At 36.2% G+C, this 22,017-nt stretch overlaps 1 protein-coding gene across 1 annotated transcript in view; it reads right to left on the bottom strand.

Annotated features, from left to right (window-relative positions):
* Positions 1 to 22,017, bottom strand: part of KCNH7 (potassium voltage-gated channel subfamily H member 7) — a 491,077-nt gene that overhangs the window by 151,533 nt on the left and 317,527 nt on the right. The window contains exon 3 of the mRNA XM_063105048.1: positions 7,809 to 7,964. Coding sequence (XP_062961118.1) covers positions 7,809 to 7,964 — 156 coding nt within the window. The remainder of the gene's footprint in view (positions 1 to 7,808; positions 7,965 to 22,017) is intronic.

The raw sequence follows: 22,017 nt of genomic DNA on the forward strand, positions 1-22,017 counted from the left end.
GCAGAATCTACACTAAATTTGTTATGACTTGCACACGAGATGCTATTTTAATCACAATTTAAGTTTGCATAGACTGTGTACTATATCTTGGGAGCTACTGTATAGATTATCTTCCATTCAGGAAACCAAAGTTTTAATTCTCCATCTGCATTTCATTTTTTAATGAACACATTATTTTATTTTATTTTTTCTAAAATCCCCTTCTCTGCCATGTTGTTTATGCACCCCTTTCTTTTTCACTTCCATCTAATTTGGTGGACCATGCAAGACAACTATTCCATGGAGAAAAAATGAAGAATTTGAGAAAACAATGAAGAAATTAAACTAGGCATCCCTCCACCCAATTATCTTATTGATATTCATGTCAGAAATAGAGGCTGACATTAGCTAAAGTATACTCCCAGGAATCATTTAATAATGACTGAATTTGTTCGAAATCAAAACAAAATCAAAACAGTCATCAACTTAAAGGAACAAGACTTTAGGATGAAAATAGTTTTTTTACAGTAGTTCAATTTTGTTCCTAAATAGGTCACCTGGGAGATTGATGAATTGGTGATTTTGATGGAGTTTTCCCCAAATGTGATATTGTTCAGGGTAAAACATTCAGAATAATAGAATCATATTACATTAATGTATTTGCTCCAATATTGCTTTAATAGAATATTGTACTGTCATTTAGACATACCTAAGGAAGTAATTGATATGAAAAATTGTCAGCTTGTATATGTTTGATTTAGTATTAAACAACTGAGGCTTTAGTATTACAACAGAGGCTTTTTGGACAAAGTTTTTATTTATTATTTATTTTGCTATCTAAATGTATATGCAGTATAACAATTTTTTACTCCAATATTATTTTGTGATAAGGCTTCCAGCTTCCCACAGACAACGACAGATACCTAAATTCCAGTTTCCTCATGGATCCTCCTAAAAGCCATAGAGATCAATAAGGGGAAGGTGCAAATAAAAGTACCTATAAGCCATACCTACAGAATAACTAGAGAAAGAGACATTACAAACTTCAATGTACATATAGGTGGGGAAATAAACACCTAAGACCAGCAGAACTGGCTCAGGAGAGTCCACTGCAAAAGAGAGTCAAGCAGAAACCAGATATAAAAACAGGAGTACAGAGGTCTCCTTGGAGTGAAAGAACATATATCAAATAGAGTTTACCCTCAAAAGAAGAGGGCCCCACAGTGAGTAAGAAATAATTTAAAGTAGGTCTGTGACATGAATGGTCGGAGCATTAGCTACTGAGGAGAAAACAGTAGGGGACTTAAAAAGTGTGCAAGACCCCAGATACCAAAATCGCTTACAAAAGAGAGTCAAGCAGGTTGGCAACAGACTCCTTGTCAACCATCTCAACTACAGTTGATGCAATAAAGGAATGAAACAATGTCTACAATGTCTACCAGATTCATAAGGCCATAAAGTGTGGCCCAAATATGTTGTATCTACCTAGGCTGACCTTCAAGTGTCAAGGCTATAGAAAAGTAGTGTTGGAACAAGAAAGAACTCTGAAAATATTTTACTCAGGAATCTTTCCTGAAGATAATAAGCTTTTTCTAAAAAGTTATGTTTGGAGAAAACTTGACAAAATGGCTGATATGAGCATTGAATACATTTTCACTAGAATTTTAAGACAAAACCAGAGTGAAAAGTATATACACATTGTATATCTGACAAACTAGAAATACCATAAGTAAGCTCATTGAGTGCCTTGTTGTTAATAGACAAAAGTCAAATGATACAATTTAAACTGATAAACTGAACAGCAGAACACTAAGTATACTTAGGAGCACAAAGAGGAGCACTAAGAGTAATAATATCATTGACTTAAATTTCATGGTGGGAAGGGAGGAAAAGAATCACAAGCTAATTTTATTCTTGCTCAAAGTAAGAAATCAAAAGAAATTAGGGAAAAGAAGGGGAGATTAAAAACATTATATAAATTTTTTAAATAAAGATAACCATTAGAGAACAATAAAAATATTCCCAAATACCATAACAAAGCAAAAACAGAATAAAACAACAATAAAAATCACACAGTAAAAAAGAGCAATGAAAACACAATGTAATACTTTAAGAGAATATATTTCACATAGAAGATGTTAGTACTAAGAAAAAATATCAATTATATTAACAAATTTAAATAGATACTACAGTTATTACCAATTAAAAAAGTATTATTTTCTTATTAGAAATGGAGAAAAACCTCACTTCACACTGTATAAAAAAGACACAACTAAAACAAAGACTAAAAGGTGGTTTAAAAATATAGCAAGAAAAAAAAGAGACTCAAGTGTCATGATTTAAGATACAGTGGAATTTAGATGGAAAATTATTAATTAAAAAGGAAGATACCTTATAGTGTTAAGAGCTAACTTAGAGTAATGATATAAAATTATTTATATGAATGTCTATAAAATGTGAACAACGATGAAATAAATAACATAGCAGCAATATTTGTAAAACAGAAATTGCAAGATATATAGAGAAACGCCCTAATAATAGTAGACTTTAGTGCACTTTAAAATATTCAAAACATATCTGTATGACAGAAAATAGGTAAGAACATAGAAGACAACATAAAATAAGGTAGAGTTTTAAAAAGTAAATACCGACTTTTGTACCCTGATATTTTCTTTTCCTTTTTTTTAATTAACATTTTTTTTTTTTTACATTCTGTGATGCTGTTGCAGAGCAATTGGGAGGGAGGGGGAGAGGGGAAAGGGGAAGGAAATGGGATGGAAGAAGGAGGAAGGAGGAGGGGAAAGATTGAGGCCTGTGGCACCCCCCTCATTTCCATAGGGGAGACCAAGGGGCTTCCAGCAGTGACTTGGTCAATTCTGGGCTGGGTGCAGTTGTCACGGGTTGTGGCAAAAGCCCTCGTCCCCCGACTGCCTCAGCTTGGAATAGCCCAGGGCACTTCCTGCAGTGGCTCGGTGGTCATCACTGGGCTGTCTGTGGGTGTCCAGGGAGCATGGCCAAGGCCCTTGGCCCCCCACCATCCTGGATCAAGAGATCCTGGGGTGCTTCCTGTGGCAGCTCAGTGGTCGGCACTGGGCTGGTTGTGTGTGTCAGGGGTGTGTGGCAGAGGGCCTTGGCCCCCACCCTCAGCACTGATTGTGGGTGTTGGGAGGCATGGCTGAGGGCCCCGGCCCTCCCCTCTTTCTGGCTTGGTAACCCATGGGACTTCCAGGCATTCTACGTGTTATAGGTGTTCTTTGGCAAAATAAGAACTTTAGGAGTAAATATAAAACTTTGTCTCTAGTTGTGGGCACTTTGTCTTTTCTTTCAGTTCTGTGATGGATTATTTGCTGTGCCTACCACTTAAACTCTACACTGAAACTAATTTCTTGTCCTTTACTTACTTCTAAGATAGCAGAACTTCCTGTGGGGACCAGTACTTGAACTGTGTGGTTGAGCTAAATTGCTGCTTTGCTGCTGATTCCCTAAGGAAGGCTTTTTTGTGCAGCTCAGGTTTTAATGGTTGACTTTATAGGTACTTCTGGGTCTAGAAAAATCTTGTGCACCTGGGTTGTGTAGAAACTCTGGTCTGGGCCTGAGTCTTTTCATCAAACTGCAGCCCATGCAATTCTATATTCCTGACCAGTTTCCTCTGAGTCATCCTATGCTGTTTGGGGGGAAGATCAGCTGTCCTTGCTGTGTCCCAGCGTTCCCCTGGTGGGCCTGTCTCCCACGCTGCCCGTGCTCCAAACACTTTCTATGGGATGAACCATGCTCTCATCCCTTACAATGACTCACTGGCCTCCTAGTGGCTCTTTTTTTTCAGTTGTTGTGGCTCCTTGCCCCTATGTAGGTCCACCGGAACCCTGTTAGAGGTCTTGCTGGCCTGGGGCCCACCAAGGCCCTTTTCTCCCCTGCCACCTTCAAGCAACTTAATCTGAAGGGCACAGCTATGGCTTTTGTCAGCCCCTGCTCCATGTGCTCAGCAGCTCCAGCCTGGAAGTGTCCGGGATTCAAAACTGCTGGAGCACTATTCTTTCTCTCATCATGGCTTCTCCCACCTCCATGCACTCTGTAGGTCTCTCCTCTTCCCCTAAGCTCTAGCAACCCCAGAAGTCCCAGCTTGTCTGTCATTGCTTTTTTATAGTTGTAAATTGGTTGATTTGTGGGAGAGATTGATGCTGGGGACTGTCTATTCCACCATCTTGACCAGAAGTTTATACCCTGATATTTTCTAATATTACCCTCTTTTCACATTCACATAAAACTCATGAAATTAATCAAATAATAAATCACAAGGCAAATATTAGAAAATTTACAAAAGGAGAAATAACACAAACAGTACTTTATGGCTGTAGGATAATAAAACCAGAAGTTATTAACAAAATAATAAATCTTTTAAAAATACCTTTTCTATTGGAAAATTAATAACTATGTTAAATGACTTGAGTTAAAATATAAGAAAATAAAAGTTGCATATTCTCTAGAAAAAGATAACAAAAATATTACATACCTGAATTCACAGGGTATAGCTTACACAGTGCTTACAGAAAAATATATAGCCTTAATACCATATAGTAAAAAAAGTTGAATGAATGAAAATAAATCAATATGATATAAAAGAGGCAACAAATTAAATTGATAAAAACAGAATAAAGATAAAAGCAAGCTTTTGTGAGTTTGAAAACTAATCAAATTGATAAACCAATAAGTGCATGCCTTAGAAAGAAAACCTCTAATTAATACAAAATTTTAGATGGAGAAAACAAAAATAAAGAAATGAGAAATTTCAAAAAGGAACTAGCCATAGAAACAGAAGAAATATTAAAAATGTCATAAAAGACTACTTTTCACAATTCTATTAAAGTTTTAAATATGTACATGAGATACATAATTTCTAGGGAAATAAACTTTAGCAAAACTGACACAAGCTAAGATTGGTAATTTGAGTAGACCAATCTCTAGAGAAGAAAAAGAAATTTGTCAAAGAGCTATTTCACAAGTAAGTACCAGGCTTTGATGCTTTCACTGGGGAAATCATACCTGACTTTTAAAGTCTTGATAATCCCTAAACTATTTAAGAAGTTCTATAGCATAAAAAATAGAGAACAAATCCAAATTATTTTTGGAAGGAATTATAACATATATACCAATACCTGAGAAAGTTGCATGTATACATGCAAAAATTACAAATCAATTTCCCTAATGAATATTGATGCAAAATCCTAAATTAATAACAGATAAGAAAATCCAACAGTATGTTACAAAATGAAATACATCATGTCCCAATATGGCTTCTTCCAGGGATGCAAGAATGGTTTCACATTACTAAGTCCATTTATAAAATTTACCTTAAAAATAAAGAAAAGAATAGCCTACGCTCATTTCCACAGATGCTAAAAAGGCATTTCACAAATGTCAGTAGTTATTCTTAATAAACATAACTCAAGGGAAACGTACTTAAAATTAAAATGCACATGAAACTCAACCTACAAGCTATCATTTGAATTAATGGGTAACGGTAGTGGCATTTATACAAAAACCAGTGAAAAGACATGATGTTCATCATTAATTTCTTTTTAATTATACATTTGAGGTAATAGCTAGAACATTTAGACAAGAGAAAACTATTAAGTGTACAAGAGTTAAAATAAAAATATGAAACAATTTCTATACTGTGTGATAGGAATACATGAAAACCTCACAAGAGTCAATGTATAAGCCACTGCAAACTAAGTCAATGTATGAGCCACTGCAAAATAAGACAATTCACTAAGTAGGATATAAAATTAACATATTTTGAAAAAATCAGTTGCCTTTATGTATACAAAAAGTAATGAGAAGATATAAGGACAGAGAAGATTTCATTTATAAAAGCAGCAACAAAAAGTTAAATGCCAAGTATTAAAGTAAACCAAAGAGGAAAATTTTAAAATATGCCTGAAAGACACAAAAACTGAACTTAAAAAATACATACTCTAGGATAGAATGACTAAACATCATAATGACATTAATTCTCCTCAAGTGTATTTATAAAATTAATACAATTCCAATAAAAACACCAAAAGTTGTTTCTAAAGTTCTTATGGAAAATTAATCAAGAAGGAAATAACTACCCCTCCTGAAAATTAATATCAGTCAATAAAGGAGCATGTTATATCAGATATTAATCGTATGTGTAAAACAGTGTGATTCTGAAGAATAAATAGATCAAAAGAACAGAATAGAAAGTACATAAGTAGACTCAAGCACATAGGAAGTTTAGTATGTGACAAAGGTGGCATCTTGAATTGCTGGTTAAAAGATAGACTTTTAAATAAATGATGTAATAACTGGAGAGCCATTGATAAAAAGATAAACGTATACCTTGCCTCATATACCAAATAAACTTGAAATGGATCAGACATTCTAAAAAATGAAATCATAAAAGTTCCAGGAAAAGAAAATGAATTTACAACCTTGCAGTGGTGGAAGCTTTTCTAATTATGACTCAAACATTCAGAAGGAAAAGGTTGATAAATTTAGCCATATTACCAAATAAAACCTTTTTTAAAAGACAAAAGAGCTATTATTTTCTGGGGAAGCTATTTGAAAGTTATTTTACAAATTGACCAGAAAAAGAAAAAAGAACAATAGAAAATGTGTATAAGAAATAGTTGAGAGAAAAATATATGAAGCACATTCAGAATCAAAGAAAAATAAACTAAAACATATTGAGGTCCTACTTCTCACCAATCATAACGACAAAAAATCGAGAATAACTCACTCTGTTGGCATGGCTTTGAGGAAAAGCACTGTATTAGTCGGTTTGGCTTGCTATAACTGAATACCTGAAACTGATTGATTTATAAACAAATAAAATTTATTGCTTACAGTTTCTGAGGCTGGGAAGTCCAAAGTCCATCTGGTGGTGATGACAGTGACCCAGGGGTCTCACATTGCAAGATGGTGGAAGCAGCGAGAGCAAGAGAGACAGACTCTTCCCTTCCTTTAAAGCCCCCAGAACTATGCCCCTGACCATGTTTAAACCATGTTTGATCCATTCACTACTGCATGGACCTACAATCTAATCACCTCTTCAAGGCCCCACCTTTCAATTACCATAATAGGATTTCCCACCCTCTTAACAGTCACAGTGGGGGCTAAGTTTCTAATACATAAAACTTGGGGGATACAATTTAAGCTTCAATGAGTGTTGGGGGTACATAATTCAATCCACTACAAGCACTAATAAATACATTGTTGGTGGTAGTGTAAAATGGTTCAAATAATACAGAAAGAAATCTGGTAGTTTCAGAAAAGATAATATATACACTTACTTTTTTTTTTTCACCGACCGGCAAGGGAATCACAACACCCTAGGCACGGTGTGGTCTGCACCATGCTCAGCCAGTGAGTGCACCGGCCACCCCTACATAGGATCCGAACCCGCTGCGGTGTCAGCGCTACCAGCGTCACACTCTCCCGAGTGAGCCACAGGGCTGGCTCATGAATTTACTTTTTGACCCAGCAATCCTACTTATAAGACCCTCAAGATAAGTTTGTGCAGGATTATACATGTAAACATATGAAAATCCATATGCACAATTCATTCTGGTATTATTTGTAATAGCCAAAGTTTAAATTCTGTAAGGCACCAAAGGATAAAATCAACTATGTCTTTCTTATATAAAATTATTTTACTTCAAATGTAAATATATGAAATGAAGGATGTGCTAAAATTTCTACAGTAACACCCTACATTGGCCAGCCACCAAAAATTAAAATAAAATAAATCAAATCACTACATTAACAGAATATCAGAGCATTGCTTACACATTGCCTTTACTTACGGTTTACAGCTTTGACTGGTAATATGGGGTTTACCCTTTCCGGGGAGGCAGCATTTTCCTCATCTGTCACATATTCAAAATTAATGATGAACATCATAGCCACACCCTCTTGGTTTTTCACTGGAATTATGTGAGTGTTACAAATGAAAGTGGACCCTAAAGAGATGAAAAATGAATGTTAGGTTTGGTCTTTTAGTTTTATGTTTAATTGCAAACATATTTACTTAAAAATATGCATTAGTTTAGCCAGAAAGACTTTACAAGCAGGCTCAGTTAAGACATTGTGGACAAACAGAAAGTCAAATCCCATTTGCTTTTACATCTATCTCTATTAGAATTAATATAGAAAAAAAGACTTATTCTTTAATTTTCCAGAAAAAAAAAACCTCTTAGCCTCTCCTTATATATTTTGAGTAAATCTAAATGTACATAAAATATAGATGTATAAACAGTGAAGATAACTTATTTTGTATCATCTCGATTTTAGCATTAAGAAAATCATGTCCTTTTTCTCCTTTAACTTATTGGACATAAAATAGTAAATTATTGACTCTGTCTTACATATGCTCCAATAATTCTTTTCTTTTTTGTGTAAAATTCAAAATGCCCAAATTACAATGCTTTTGTTTGTTTTTTAATCTGTTAGAAAATAAGAACAAAATTTTGTCTATATTATTGTGTTGATTTGATACCTTTAACCATGAAGATGATATTCTTCTAAATGCAAAATTACAGAGCTAATAAGATACATTTTATTACCATCATCTAAAAATGTAATGAGCAAAGGGCTGACTCATTTACAATCAACTACCACCATCCATCTTCCACCAGAAACCCCAAGATCCAAGATTTAGAAAATACAGTTGATAAGTTGACTTTTAAATCAACTGGCTTCTGACTGACTCCTTAAAGTGGACTTCTAGCATTCCCTCAAAGCAGTTTCCTCACATCTTTATCTTCTGAATATTTTCTTTAGTCAAGGTGATGGAAATCTCACAGGCTAGGGACTTGTTTGGAATCAAAATTATTGTACTTTTAACATGCAAAAATTTCAGGAAGTGTCCTCAATCATTTTGGCAATGGTATGTATTTTGACTGCTTTCTTATGAACAACTAGTTGAGACCATGTTGAATCTTGAGGACAGTGATGGTTCAGTGCAGAGACAGGAGCAGGTTGTAAATAAAGTTAGCTTGGCATGAAACTTCAGAGGGAGATAGGAGAAAGCGCCTGGACACCTGGAGGCTGAGGACAAGGGCACTGGCAAATAGCTGAAGGATGTAGTTGGAAGCCCCAACATCTGCAAGTCCAGCGTATGCTAGTATTTAGAAATTGTGTCCTATGTAAGCTCTGACTCTTAAAAACAAGATAAATCTGAGAAAACTGTTTCCTTTCTTCTAATCCCTGCATCTTGGCTCCTGCTGCCAAAGCGGAGAACAACACCTAATACTGATAGTTGCAGGGAAGGGCTTTTGAGGGTGGGCCTAGAGATCTTATTTGTTATTTGTGAAATTGTTTCTATGGATGAATGGTTCTAATTTCCAAAGAACTGACTTACAAATACACTTTTAAGAACATAAACTCTTTGTAAGTTGGGGATGTCTATGTGCTAATTATAATTCAGATTTTCAAATGTGGATAGCCTCTCAAATTTAAAATGTAGAGGACCTTATTTATAAATGTGAATATTGGTTTTATAGATGCTGGAAAATATGCTTTAAGAATGGCACGCTGCACTTTCAGTCTTCAGCTATATCTTCAATTCATTTAATAAAATAGTTAGCTAAAGCACTTGTCATAGTTTCCATGGTAACAAACGAGATGACTTCAGTAAACAGAAAATAAGCAATTTAAGACTGTTTCATTCGAACTAAAAATAGAAGTGCTTCAGGACAGTCATCATAATGCACACTGGTAGAGAGTCTGAAGAGTTGCTAGAAATAGCCGTTATGTACAGTACTTTCCTAATGAACCAAAATACATATTGATTTTACCACTTAAAATGACATTTCCTGGATCATTTAAAATATGATTGCAAATTCATAGGTTTGTTACTTGGCAATTTTGAATCTTTCAAATATTCGGTGTATACTGCTGAATGTAAAACAAAACATAAAACACAGATTTTTAAGAAATCAATAAATAAAAAGATGTGAGGATAGAGATCCGATAGATTTGTAATAAAGCTGAGTAATTTTGCTTTTGGCAATAAGAGGCAAAATCATGTCTTTCAATACAAATGCTTGTAAATTTACTGTCTAGTACTAAAAATCTTAAAGGTATAGTGCTTTAGAAAGAAGTTCAGCTATATGCATTGGCTCCACAGCATATTGAATATGTGTAATTAATCTGAGATTTATTGCCCACTATCACTGTTTCCTGCATGTTTCTATTAAGCAATATATCTCCTCTAAAGTCAACTGAAGACTCACATCTACATATTTTTCTCTTTTAGTTTTGAGATTTAATATCTCCTGGAGTCTTGCATAGTCTCCTGGTAAGCAGACAATGAAAGGAGACACATGGAATTTTGAAGAGGAGGAGAATAGAATATATATTATGGAGCAAACATATTTTGCTTACGTAATTCTACAAACTCCAGGTTCTGTGAAGATATTACTTTTGTAAAGTGAAATTACCCTAATAAGTCATCACTGTGTGTTCCTAAATATTGTTCTTGAATGTAACATTGGGAGCAAGAGCAATGGACACATAATCCAGCAAACACTAATCTAGCTACGAAGAAAAACAGATGTGTTCAATAATGTGTAAATAAGAGAACTAAATGAATCTAGTAAAAAAGTTCAGACCTTGTTAAAACGAATCTTGAATCCAAATGAAATTAATAGTGTTTAAGAAGCAGCTTATTTACAATAACATTACCCATTATTTATACAATTATACACGCACCTATACTAATATTATTTAGACTCAAGTTCATTTTCATGTTTTGTCTCCTGAGTGAAAACATTCCCAAAGTGGAAAAGGATGGTTAGGAGAATGGTGTTCATTTTTATAAAATGTCTAGAATGTTTAATTTTGAACTGTAGTCTCAGAGCAAACAAACTCAGGGTAATTTGAATAGGTATGAAAACTATCCCTTTATTAATGAACCGGTGACATCTACCTAGCTGATCTTTAAAATAAAAGGCCAGGACTCCTCCTTTTGAACTTCTTTAAAGGTGTTTTATTTTACTGTTAGTGGTTTGTGTTCACAGGACATACCGTGTCCTCATGGAACAACATAGAAGCCAATGTGACTAGAGAAGTAACTTGGTTGTGGGAGAGGGTAGGATGGTGAGAGTAGGTAAGGTCAGAGGAGAAGCAGGGAGCCACACCATGTAGAAGGCCAAGGTATGGACCTGGAACTTTTCTCTGAGATAGACAGGATGGCATTGGAGAGTTTTATGCAGAGGTTGGCATGATTTGTCTTAAAACTATCCCTCTCATTGAAAGTGAAGAATAGCTTGTAGGGGAGGCCAGGATAGAAGCAGTTAGGAAAATGTTGCAATAGTACTGGCAAGCAATGATAGCGATTTGAACAAGGGTGGTATTGCTGAAGGTGGTGAAAGGAGTCTGTTTGAAATGTATTTAAGGTGGAGCTTATAGTATACTTGCACTCCCATGTCCATTGCAGCTCTATTTACAGTAGCCAAGATATGGAACCAACCTATATGTTTATCAATGGATGACTGAATAAGAAAAATGTGGTATATATACACAATGGAATACTACTCAGCCATAGAAAAGAATATAATTCTGCCATTTGCAGCAATATGGATGAGCTTGGAGAAAATTGTGAAATAAGTGAAATAAGCCAGGCACAGAAAGAGAAATATCATGTGTCCTTGCTCATAAGTGGGAGCTAAGAAAGAAGAAAGAAAGAAAAAGAAAGAAGGACCACAATAATACATTGGACTTTCAGAAGGTGAGAACAGATCAATGGTTACTAGAGGAGGGAAATGGGGAGGGGGAGGAGAGTTAGGGAGATATTGAGTAAGGGACACAAAGAATAATGATGATATGTAATGATGAACATGCTAATAATATTGTTTTAATCACTACATGCTGTACACAAATACTGATAGTCAACTTTGTACCCTGTAAATATGTATAATCAATTATGTTTCAATTAAAAATAAATCAAAAAATAAAAATATGGTAAAATAATAAAAAAAAGAATTTGCTAATATATTGGATGAGATGTGAGAAAATGAGAAGGGTCACAGATGACTCCAAATTTGATGGTAGAAGTGGAGAATCAGATATGCCATTTATTAAAACAAGGAAGAGTTTGAGAGAAGGTGGCTTTGGGCATTGTGTAAATTCATAGGTTTTGAGCATGTTAACTTTGATTATTGCTTGTTAGATACCTAAGTGGAGATGTCAATAAGGCAGTTGGATACATGAGACTACAGTTCAGTTCAGTGATTGGTGCAAGTCAGAGATGAGAATTTGCTTGTCATTAGGGATTGGATTATATTTAAAGACTGGATAAGGTTACCTAGGGAGTAAATATAGATGGAGAAGTTAAGGCCTGAGCCCAGAAGCACTGCAGCATCAAAAGGAAGATGACTAAGAACTTGGAGAATGAGAAGGGGCAGACAGTGACGTGGGAGGAAACCAAGAGTGTGGTATACTGTGGGCTAAGAGAAGGAAGTATTCCAAAAGGAGGGTACGATCAACTGTACCGATCAAAGATCATGGACTCATGGGTATCCTCTTCAAGAGATAATATATTGAGAGTCTTTGTCATGAAGAGATGCTGCATCTGTTGTGATAATCATACTTTTTTTTCCCCTTGCTTTTGTTGATGTGGTATATCACATTTATTGATTTGTGTATGTTGAAAAATCCTTGCATCCCTGGGATGAATTCCACTTGACAAATTAGGTATAGAAGGAAAGTATCTCAACACAAAGCCATATATGACAAACTCACCTTAACATCATCCTGAATGGGGAAAAGCTGAAAGCTTTTCCTTTGAGAACAGGAGCAAGATAAGGATGGCCACTCCCACCACTCCTATTCAACACAGTATTGGAAGTATTAGTCAGAGAAATCAGGCAAGAGAAAGAAATAAAAGAGATCCAAATTGGAAAAGATGAAGTCAAATTATCCCTGTTCACAGATGACATGATCCTATGTATAGAAAAATCCATAATCTCTATCAAAAAACTCCTAGAGCTTATAAGTGAATTCAGTAAAGTTCCAGGATACAAAATCAATATACAAAATCAGTAGTTTTCTTATACACCAACAATGAACAAGCAGAAAAAGAACTCAAGAAAGCAAGCCCATTTACAATAGCTACCAAAAAAATAAAAAACCTAGAAATAAATTTAACTAGAGGTGAAAAATCTCTACATTGAGAACTACAAAACACTGCTGAAAGAAATTAAAGAAGGCACTAAAAGATGTACAGACAGTCCATGTTCAAGGATTGGAAAAATTAATGTTATGAAAATGTTTACACTACCCAAAGCAATCTCCAGATTCAATGCAATCCCATTAAAGTACCAATGACATTCTCCACAGGGGGGGAAAAACATCCTGATATATGGAACAACAAAAGACCCTGAATAGCCAAAGCAATCCTCAGCAATAAATAAATAAATAAATAAATAAATAAATAAATAAATAAATAAATAAAGAAAGCCTGACGCATTGCACTATCTGACTTCAAATAATACTACAAAGCTATAATAATCAAAACAGCATGGTACTGCCATAAAAACAGATACATGGGCCACTGGAACAGATTAGAGAACCCAGAAATCAACCCATATATTTACAGCCAATTGATCTTTGGCAAAGGCACCATGAACACACACTGGGGAAAGGACAACTTCTTCAGTAAATGATGCTAGGAAAACTGGATAGCCATGTGTAGAAGAATAAAATTAGACCCATACATGTCACCATATACGAAAATCAACTCAAAATGGATTAAAGACTTACATATAAAACCTGAAACTATAAAATTCCTAGAAGAAAACATAAGGGAAACACTTCAGGATGTAGAACTGGGCAAAGATTTTATGAATAAGACCCCCAAAACAGAAGCAACGAAAGGAAAAGAAAACAAATGGAATTATATCAAGCTAAAATGTTTCTGCATTGCACAGAAAATAAAGCAATCAAAACAGTGAAAAGACAACCTACAGAACGGGGGAAAATATTTGCAAACTATGTATCTGACAGTAAAAAACCAAAAAAACAAACAAATAATCCAATTAAAAAATGGGCAAAGGAGCTGAATAAACATTTCTCAAAGGAAGACATACAAATGGCCAATGGACACATGAAAAAATGCTCAACATCATTAAACATCAGGGAAATTCAAATCAAAACCACACTGAGATATATCTCATTCCAGTCAGACTGGCTATTATCAAAAAGACAGAGAAAAAACAAATGCTGGTGAGGATGCAGAGAAAAGGGAACTCTTCTATACTGTTAATGGGACTGCAAATTAGTATAGAAAACAGTATGGAGGTTTCCCAAACAGCTGCAGATAGAGCTGTCATATGATCCAGCAATCCCATTCCTGGTTTCCCACTCAAAGGAATGGAAATCATCATGTCGAAGGGACAACTGCACTCCAATGTTTATTGCAGCTCTATTTACAATAGCCAAGATGTGGAACGAAGCTAAATGTCCATCAATGGATGAATGGATAAGGAAAATGTGGTATAAAAACACAATGGAATACTACTTAGCCATGAAAAAGAATGAAATCCTGCCATTCACAGAAACATGGATGAGCTTAGAGAAAATTATGTGAAGTGAAATGAGTCAGGCACAGAAAGAGAAATAGCAAATGTCTTCATTCATAAGTGGAAGGATGGGAGGAAGCAAGGAAGGAAGGAAAGAGAAAGAAAGAAAGAAAGAAGGAAAGAAAGAAAGAAAGAAAGAAAGAAAGAAAGAAAGAAAGAAAGAAAGAAAGAAAGAGAAGGAAAGAAAGAGAAAGTTCTGTGGAGAAGAAGCACATATAAAATTCAAACCAATTTCCCTTGAATGACTGATTATTCAGAACTTGCTGTGTGTCAGGCACTGCTATAGGCACTAGAGATTCAGCAGGGATCAAAACCCTGAAATCTTTGCCAGCCTGGCCTGTAGTTTACAATCTAGTGGAGATGGGAGAGACAAAATAAGTAGAATACAAAGTATATAAATGCTGATAGTATCATAGAATGTCATCAAGAAAATAGAGAAAGGATAGTGAGTGGCAGGAGTAGGGAAGTTTGTAACTTTTAGTAGAATGGGAAAGGCCTTGCTGAGGAGGTCACATTTTAGTAAAGAATTGAAAAAGATGAGGAGACAGTCATGAGGACATCTGGGGGAAATGGTAACAACACCTGTAAAAGTCCTGTTATAGATCGAGTTGTGTCCCCCCAGAATTCGTATGTTGAAACTCTAATTCTGATGTGACTGTATTTGGAGTTGGGCCTTTAAGGAAGTAAATAAGGTTAACTGAGGTCATAAAGGTGCAACTAAACCAATAGGACTTTGTCCTTAGAAGAGAGAGAGATAACAGGAGTTCATGTGACAGAGGAAAGGCCATGTGAGGACATAGCAAGAAGGTGGCCATCTGCAAGCCAGGAAGAGAGAGCTCCCCAGAAACCAACACTGCAGGCACTTCAAGCTTGAATTTCAGCCTCAAGAATAAATTTCTGTTGTTTAATCCATGGAGTCTGTACATTTTGGCTGGAGCATGCCATGACAGGTGGTCAATGTGGCTAGAACAGATAAAGCTGAGGGGAAAGTGGTATGAGATCCAGGTCTGAGAGGTAATGCAGCAGGGGAGTGGGAAGATTGGCAGGAGAAGTAGTGCCTTGTGGGCAGTGTAAGGACTTGAGCTGACAATGGGAAGCCACTGCATGAGTTGCACAGGGAAGTGATGGGCACTGGCACGTATTTTCAGAGGATTGTCTTGGCTGTTTTGAAAATATGGACACATGAAATACCTCTGTTAGTTTGTTAAGCAACTTGGTTTTAATAGAGCAACAGTTTACTAGAATACACTATATTAAGTGGGGAGTGATGGATGAGGCTTAATTGGTAGGAGGGAATGTCCTGGGCCTTCTATTTTTTTGGAATTCACTCTTTTGGCATTGGGAACATAGTGAATCATTTTAAGCATGGAATCGTCTTCAGAAGAAGTATGAGTATTTTAGTGTACAGAGCACTTAGACTTGGACTATTTTAGGTACCACTGATGTCTTAGAGAAGATAAATATGTTCAAAAGATATGGGAGCTATTTGTTTGATTAAAGAGACAGAGGGACATTAGAAAGACTACTTAACAACTCTTATGCAATATCATATCAACAAGAATAAATGGAATAGCCAGTTTGAATGGGCACATACAGTCTTTTAGCTTGATGGATTGGGTCAAACTTGACTGTTTGTAGGAGACATGCTGCCATCAGTAGAATACTTGCCCATTTCTCTTATTTCACCAGTCACCTCGTTAAGTCTAGAGGAGCCTACTGAAAACAAACAGGAATAACTCACGTGCTCTAATTAAAATGCTACTTAAAAGCATTGTAAACAAAAGGACTAAGCTGGCAAAAAGTTGACAGTGGACCTGATAATACATTAGGTCTAAAGAAACACCCTTAACATAATAATCACCTATTATATAGATTTAGCATATAATCACCAAAATAATTAAATCATAAGAATAATGAGCATATTTAGATACTTGATGTAGTTGATGAAGTAACATGGGACTAGAATTAGTCTTTCAGAATTTCTAGGAGACTTTATATATATTTGCCTGTCATATGAAAAATGAAAAACTAATCTAATTTACACAAACCTGATTGTCAAATTCATGTTCTGCTGTGATGTATTATCATCATCTGAGATGTTGATAGCACAAATGATTTATTTTTAATTACTTCTTATTTAAAACCATTTTAAATATTCAGAAAATGGCAAAGCAGTGCCATTAAGCAGTAAATTCTTGAATGTGTAGCCCCTAGAATTGAAAAGACCTGCTCTACATTATTCAGTATTACCTTGGGTAGGTTACTTAATCTTCTCAAAACTCAGATTCCTCATCTCTAAAATGAGGAAAGGAAGAGACAGTACAATACCTCATAGTGTTGTTGGGAGGTGAAATGAGATAGTACATATAAAGTACTTAGCAAGGAGCCTGGCATCTAAGAAGTGAGCAATAAACGAGAGTTGTTATTATTAACTGGGGTGGGAAAAATCAGTTTCTCAACTTGAGTTAGTGGATAAACTCCCTTCAAAGGCTCAATGAGGCAATCAGTTCATTCAACTATCTCAAGATGCTTCAGGGATGAACTCATCAGTTTTATCCCCTTGTCTTCAGATGAGAAGGTGCATTGAACAGCAATTTGAGTAGGGGCGGGGACTTAGTAGAAGAGAGACCCCTTTTGTCATCTAATGTCTAAAATATGTCTCCTTCGCTTTTCAGTGACAAGGCCCTTGATTTATTTCTTATGTTTCTTCTGTCCCAGTGGATTGCCCACTGCCTTTACGAAGTACACTGTCTACCAGGTAACTTTTATGATGGCAGAACTCAGCTTCTTTTGACAAATCTCCATAGTCAGTGGAATTTGGTACGTAGTAGAAATGTGTGAAACAATCTTTATTTCTGGATTTGCCCTAGGAGTACCATGATTGGCATTTGAAAGTATCATTTTGGGAAGAAGGGTAATGCTAACAGTTTACATTTCTTGGGTGCCAGCCACTGTTCTGATGGCTTTACATGCCTTAATATCATTTTCATCTTCATAAAATTGTGATGGTAATGGTACCATTATCTTCCTCATCATGCAGATGTAAAGTGGGCCAAGCATATAATCTCTCCTCTCCCTTGGTCTTGGGGCACTTTGTCCCCTTTCTCTGATTGGGATAGATATGCTTGGGTTCCAATTCCTTCATTATGCCAAGACCCTGAACTCCTTGATTAAAACTCTTCCCAATTTTTTCCCTGTTTTGCACATTTCTGCAGCACTCCTGGCTGAGGCAGAATTCCCTTCTCCTGCCAACTGGGAGGCAGAGGAAGGCATCTATTTGCCCAGGCTGTCCCCAGTCCCACACTTCATTTTCATCTGTTCGGTCCTGTACTGGCCCATGACCATTTTCCATTTAACCTCCTTTTATCAGCTGAGGGCTTTCTAAGAATAAGGGTGCTCTACTCTGCTCCCTGTATCCCTCCATATTATTAATGCTACAGCTATTAACAACTTGACAATTAAACCATGGCTACACTTTTTTGAATATCTTCTACATGCCATGTGTTTCTTATGAGAAAACTTTATCTCAGAGAAGTTTCTCAAGGTAGTAGCAGAATCAGGGTTTGAACTCAGACCTGTCCTGCCATCACTTTTTTCCTTCCATCAGTGTTTCCCAAAGAGTGAGATGCTAGTAGACGTTACTGGAAAGGGTTTTCTGCCATTAGTTCAATTTAGGAAATACCCTCCTCTAGGACATGCTCTGTGTATATTATGTATTAGAAGTTTTGAAAAATTCTGCAAGAATTAGTGAATTTAGTTTATTCAATGCAGCATTTTCCAAATTTATTTGACTCTAAAATCCTGTTTTAGAGAAATTTGTAATAACATCCAGCTCCTTGGAATGTCATTGAAAAACACTGAATTGTGTCATGCTCCCTCCTTGTTTCAAAGACACCCTCCTGAGAGGGAGGAAAGTAAATATCACAGGTCAACTAGGTGCTTATCGGAGAGGGAGGAACCACAGGGAACAAAGGGCTGGGCCAGGAGAGGAAAGAGAATGCTAAAGGCCAGTGTCACCTATTCGATACATTTTGCTTGGCATTGGTTCTTGTCTGAGCTCTCAGAAATCAAATTAAAATAGCATCATCATACTGGATCACATATGTTGCAGCAATGATTTCCCTATAAGCTTGCTCTAAGTTGAAAGGTTATTGTTAAAATAAATAGTTTTTCACATTCGAGGATCAATTCATACTACTTTGCAGAAATCGGGTTTTACAACATAATAGTCCTAATTCAATAACTCATTAATATTCTGCACCAGAAATTCCATGAGATAACTCTGACATGCACAAGGAAATATTTTCTACTGTGTTTTCTCAAGAGTTGTTCCCTTTATTTTCAAAGTGTGGGTATATGTGAATTTATAATTATTTGTTGACTATCACTCCTTTCCATTGACACATTCTCTGCTAACATTTGTGCTCAGGTGTTAAGTTCTCTTCATACTTATAAACTTGATTATTGAAAAATGCAAGTTCAGCTCTTCTATATTTGATAAACCATGGAGAAATTATTTGGTAATTGAAATTAGCAAGAAAAACTCTTACACCTTGTCTGACTCACAAATCAGATTACCTCTTAAAATGCACTATGATGATTACCCAGTTCTCAGCCCTGGTTCCTGTTTAATTTTGGAGCTTTTTGAATTGAATTAGTGTAGTAAAAAATATGAGTGTTAGAACAAGCTGAGGCTGATTTACACTGCTGTTCTCAGTCTCCAGACAAAAGAAGTCTACATTTATGATCAGGAAGTGTTGAGCATGTTTGTGGCGATTTTTAATACTTTGTGTTTTTTTAGTACCCAAATAAATATTTGATTATTTTGTTCACAATTTTTTTTCACAAGACATATCCATGTTACCACCCTCGAATGTACCTGAAGCAGGCCTACTCCACAAAACTGCCATTTGTTCAGTCAGACTGCACTGAGACTGATCTGATAGAGCTGACTCAGAATATAAGAAAATCTGCACATCACCATGGTATGTGCACACGATTGTCAAGGTCAGAACACAATGTGAATCCTGGGGCCATCCACCTAATGTGCAGATGCCGTTGCTAACCGAGGCTGCGCATGGCTGTGTGCATGACATGCTCCGTTTAGGATGTCTGTGTAAGCGTTCAAAGAAACTGTACATTTATTGCTCTCACTGTGTTTGAAATTTTGAAGCAGGGACAAAAGTTACAAATAATGTAAGTCAATTTCATATCTTAAAATGAGTAAATGTATTTTAAATTAATAACATTTGACAAGATCGTGTTGAGTACAAGGTACTGCAACAGAAATTGTAGGAGTTACAAATATGACTGAAAACAGGAATTTTTTTTTATCAAAAGAAGAATCCACTTGTGCTAGTGTGATGGAGTATCAGAGGAGAAGACAAGTAATTCCTCTCAAAGATATGGAAGGTTTCATTGGGGAAGCATCACTTATGCTGGGTCTTAAAGTGTTGCGGTAGGTAGAAATTGGGAGGAGAGTCATAAGTATGAACAATGAAGATACGTGGTAAATCCGGGGCAAAAAAGGGTGGTGTGTGTCTCCTTCTGTGACAACCAATTAAATTGTCCCCATGCTTGGTACTTCTGATTTTGATAATAGCTAGCTTTTATTAAAGAATTGCTCCGTGCCTGTTAGTATTCTGAATTCTTTACGTGCTTTATATCAAGTAATCCTTGTAAGAACCTTACGGAAGTACATACACTAGATATCCCCATTTTATAGAAAAGAATTTAGGACACAGAAAGAACAAGTAACTTTTCCCAAGTCACACAGCTGGTCTGTAGGAAAGTCAAGATTCTGATCGACATGGTCTAGGGTCTTCCTTCCCAGGTCTTCACACAATATAGTGAGGCTTCTATTTCTACCTATTTATAGGTGATATGAATGACCCAAGTCATACAGAGCCCTATATTCCACAATTTGACTTCATCACAATCTCCAGGATCCCCACTTCATCCAACACAGAAAAAAGTTAGTTTTAGAACAACAAACAAGTCATTGAAAGTGGCTCAGAATTCTTCTGAGAATCCTCTGCAATGGATATAGACTTCATTGGGGTTAATATTAGGCTCTTTAGGTATGCCAGGGTCAAAAGTGACAGAAAGCAGAAAAAGGTGAAAATGAAGTTATTCCTCTAGGCACCCTAGACCTCCCCTCTTCTCACAGGAATTCCTATTCTGTTTGATTATTGTAACTTGAGTGTTTTTTTTTTTTTTTTTTAAATGCTTACACTATTTTTACAGAATAGCTGAGGGAGCAAAAAGGACATTCTGGGAAACTAGTGACAACAGGACTTTCTCTTCTCATAGGCGGTGTTTAGCATGACAGTGTTATTAGGGAACACCCTTCTCTCAGGCTTGGACACCAGGCCCTGGGGCATGTGGCTTCTACAGCTGCTCCCTGCTCCCTAAGGCTGCTGGAGGCACTGGCCTGTAGCAGCTGCTTGATGGCAGGGATTGCTTTGCAACGGCTCATCCTGCCCTGGATATGTTTTTCCAAAGGCAATTGCACAGCAAGAGGAAGAGATGTTTCATTTCAAATTCCCATAGAACACATTTATTGTTTCCTTTTGTTTTAGCCGTATCAAGACTTATGACCTAGCCTAGTACTTTTTCAAAGTAATAAGGCAGAGACCACTATGGTCCAGCTGTACACTGAGACCACAGAGAAAGATGCGGGATGGGGATGGTCTCATTTGTTCATACAGTAGCATACATTTATCTGAGTGGCAGGATCTACTCTCCATGTCCATGACAGGTTGTATATTCTAGTGGTTGAGCCTAAAGCCTCTGCATCAGATTGCTTGGGTTAACGCCTGAGTATGTCACTTCCCAGTGTTTGATCTTGAAATATGTTATTTAACTGCCCTGGGACTCAGTTTCTTTCCATATGTAAAATTCTTATGATAGTGTTACCCACTTCATGGGGTTATTGTGAAAATTAAAGGAGTCAATATTTCTGTGAAAAGCTTAAAACATTGCCTTGTACATTAAAAAGTGTGTTATTATTATCATAAAGAAGACATCAAAGAATAATTTTGAGTTCTGTAGCCAATAAGCCATTCACTGAAAGATAGGGCCCAATCATTTTTTAATTGAGGAGGGGGACAAAATGTGCTTGTAGTATACCCATTTCCCTCATGAACACCTGACTGCCTACCCTACACTCCATGTTTCTGGTCCTATTTACCTGCAGTTACATAGTTGCCTTCCAAACCCTGCTCTAGTTTGAACTGAACTCCTGAGTCTTATCCCTTGTGAAAATTTACCATCCATGTATTTAACCTAGCGTCTTGCTTGAACACTTGCTAACTTCAGAGATATATGGAGCTTAATTTTCAGGTAAGAGAATGAATTGCAGCTCTGGGTCTGAGAATTTTTGGTAGGTAATCTCTATGCTCCTTTGGTTTTACCCATAACTAGAAATATG

This window comes from Cynocephalus volans, chromosome 1 (assembly GCF_027409185.1).
Source record: "Cynocephalus volans isolate mCynVol1 chromosome 1, mCynVol1.pri, whole genome shotgun sequence".
NCBI classification, from domain to species: domain Eukaryota; kingdom Metazoa; phylum Chordata; class Mammalia; order Dermoptera; family Cynocephalidae; genus Cynocephalus; species Cynocephalus volans.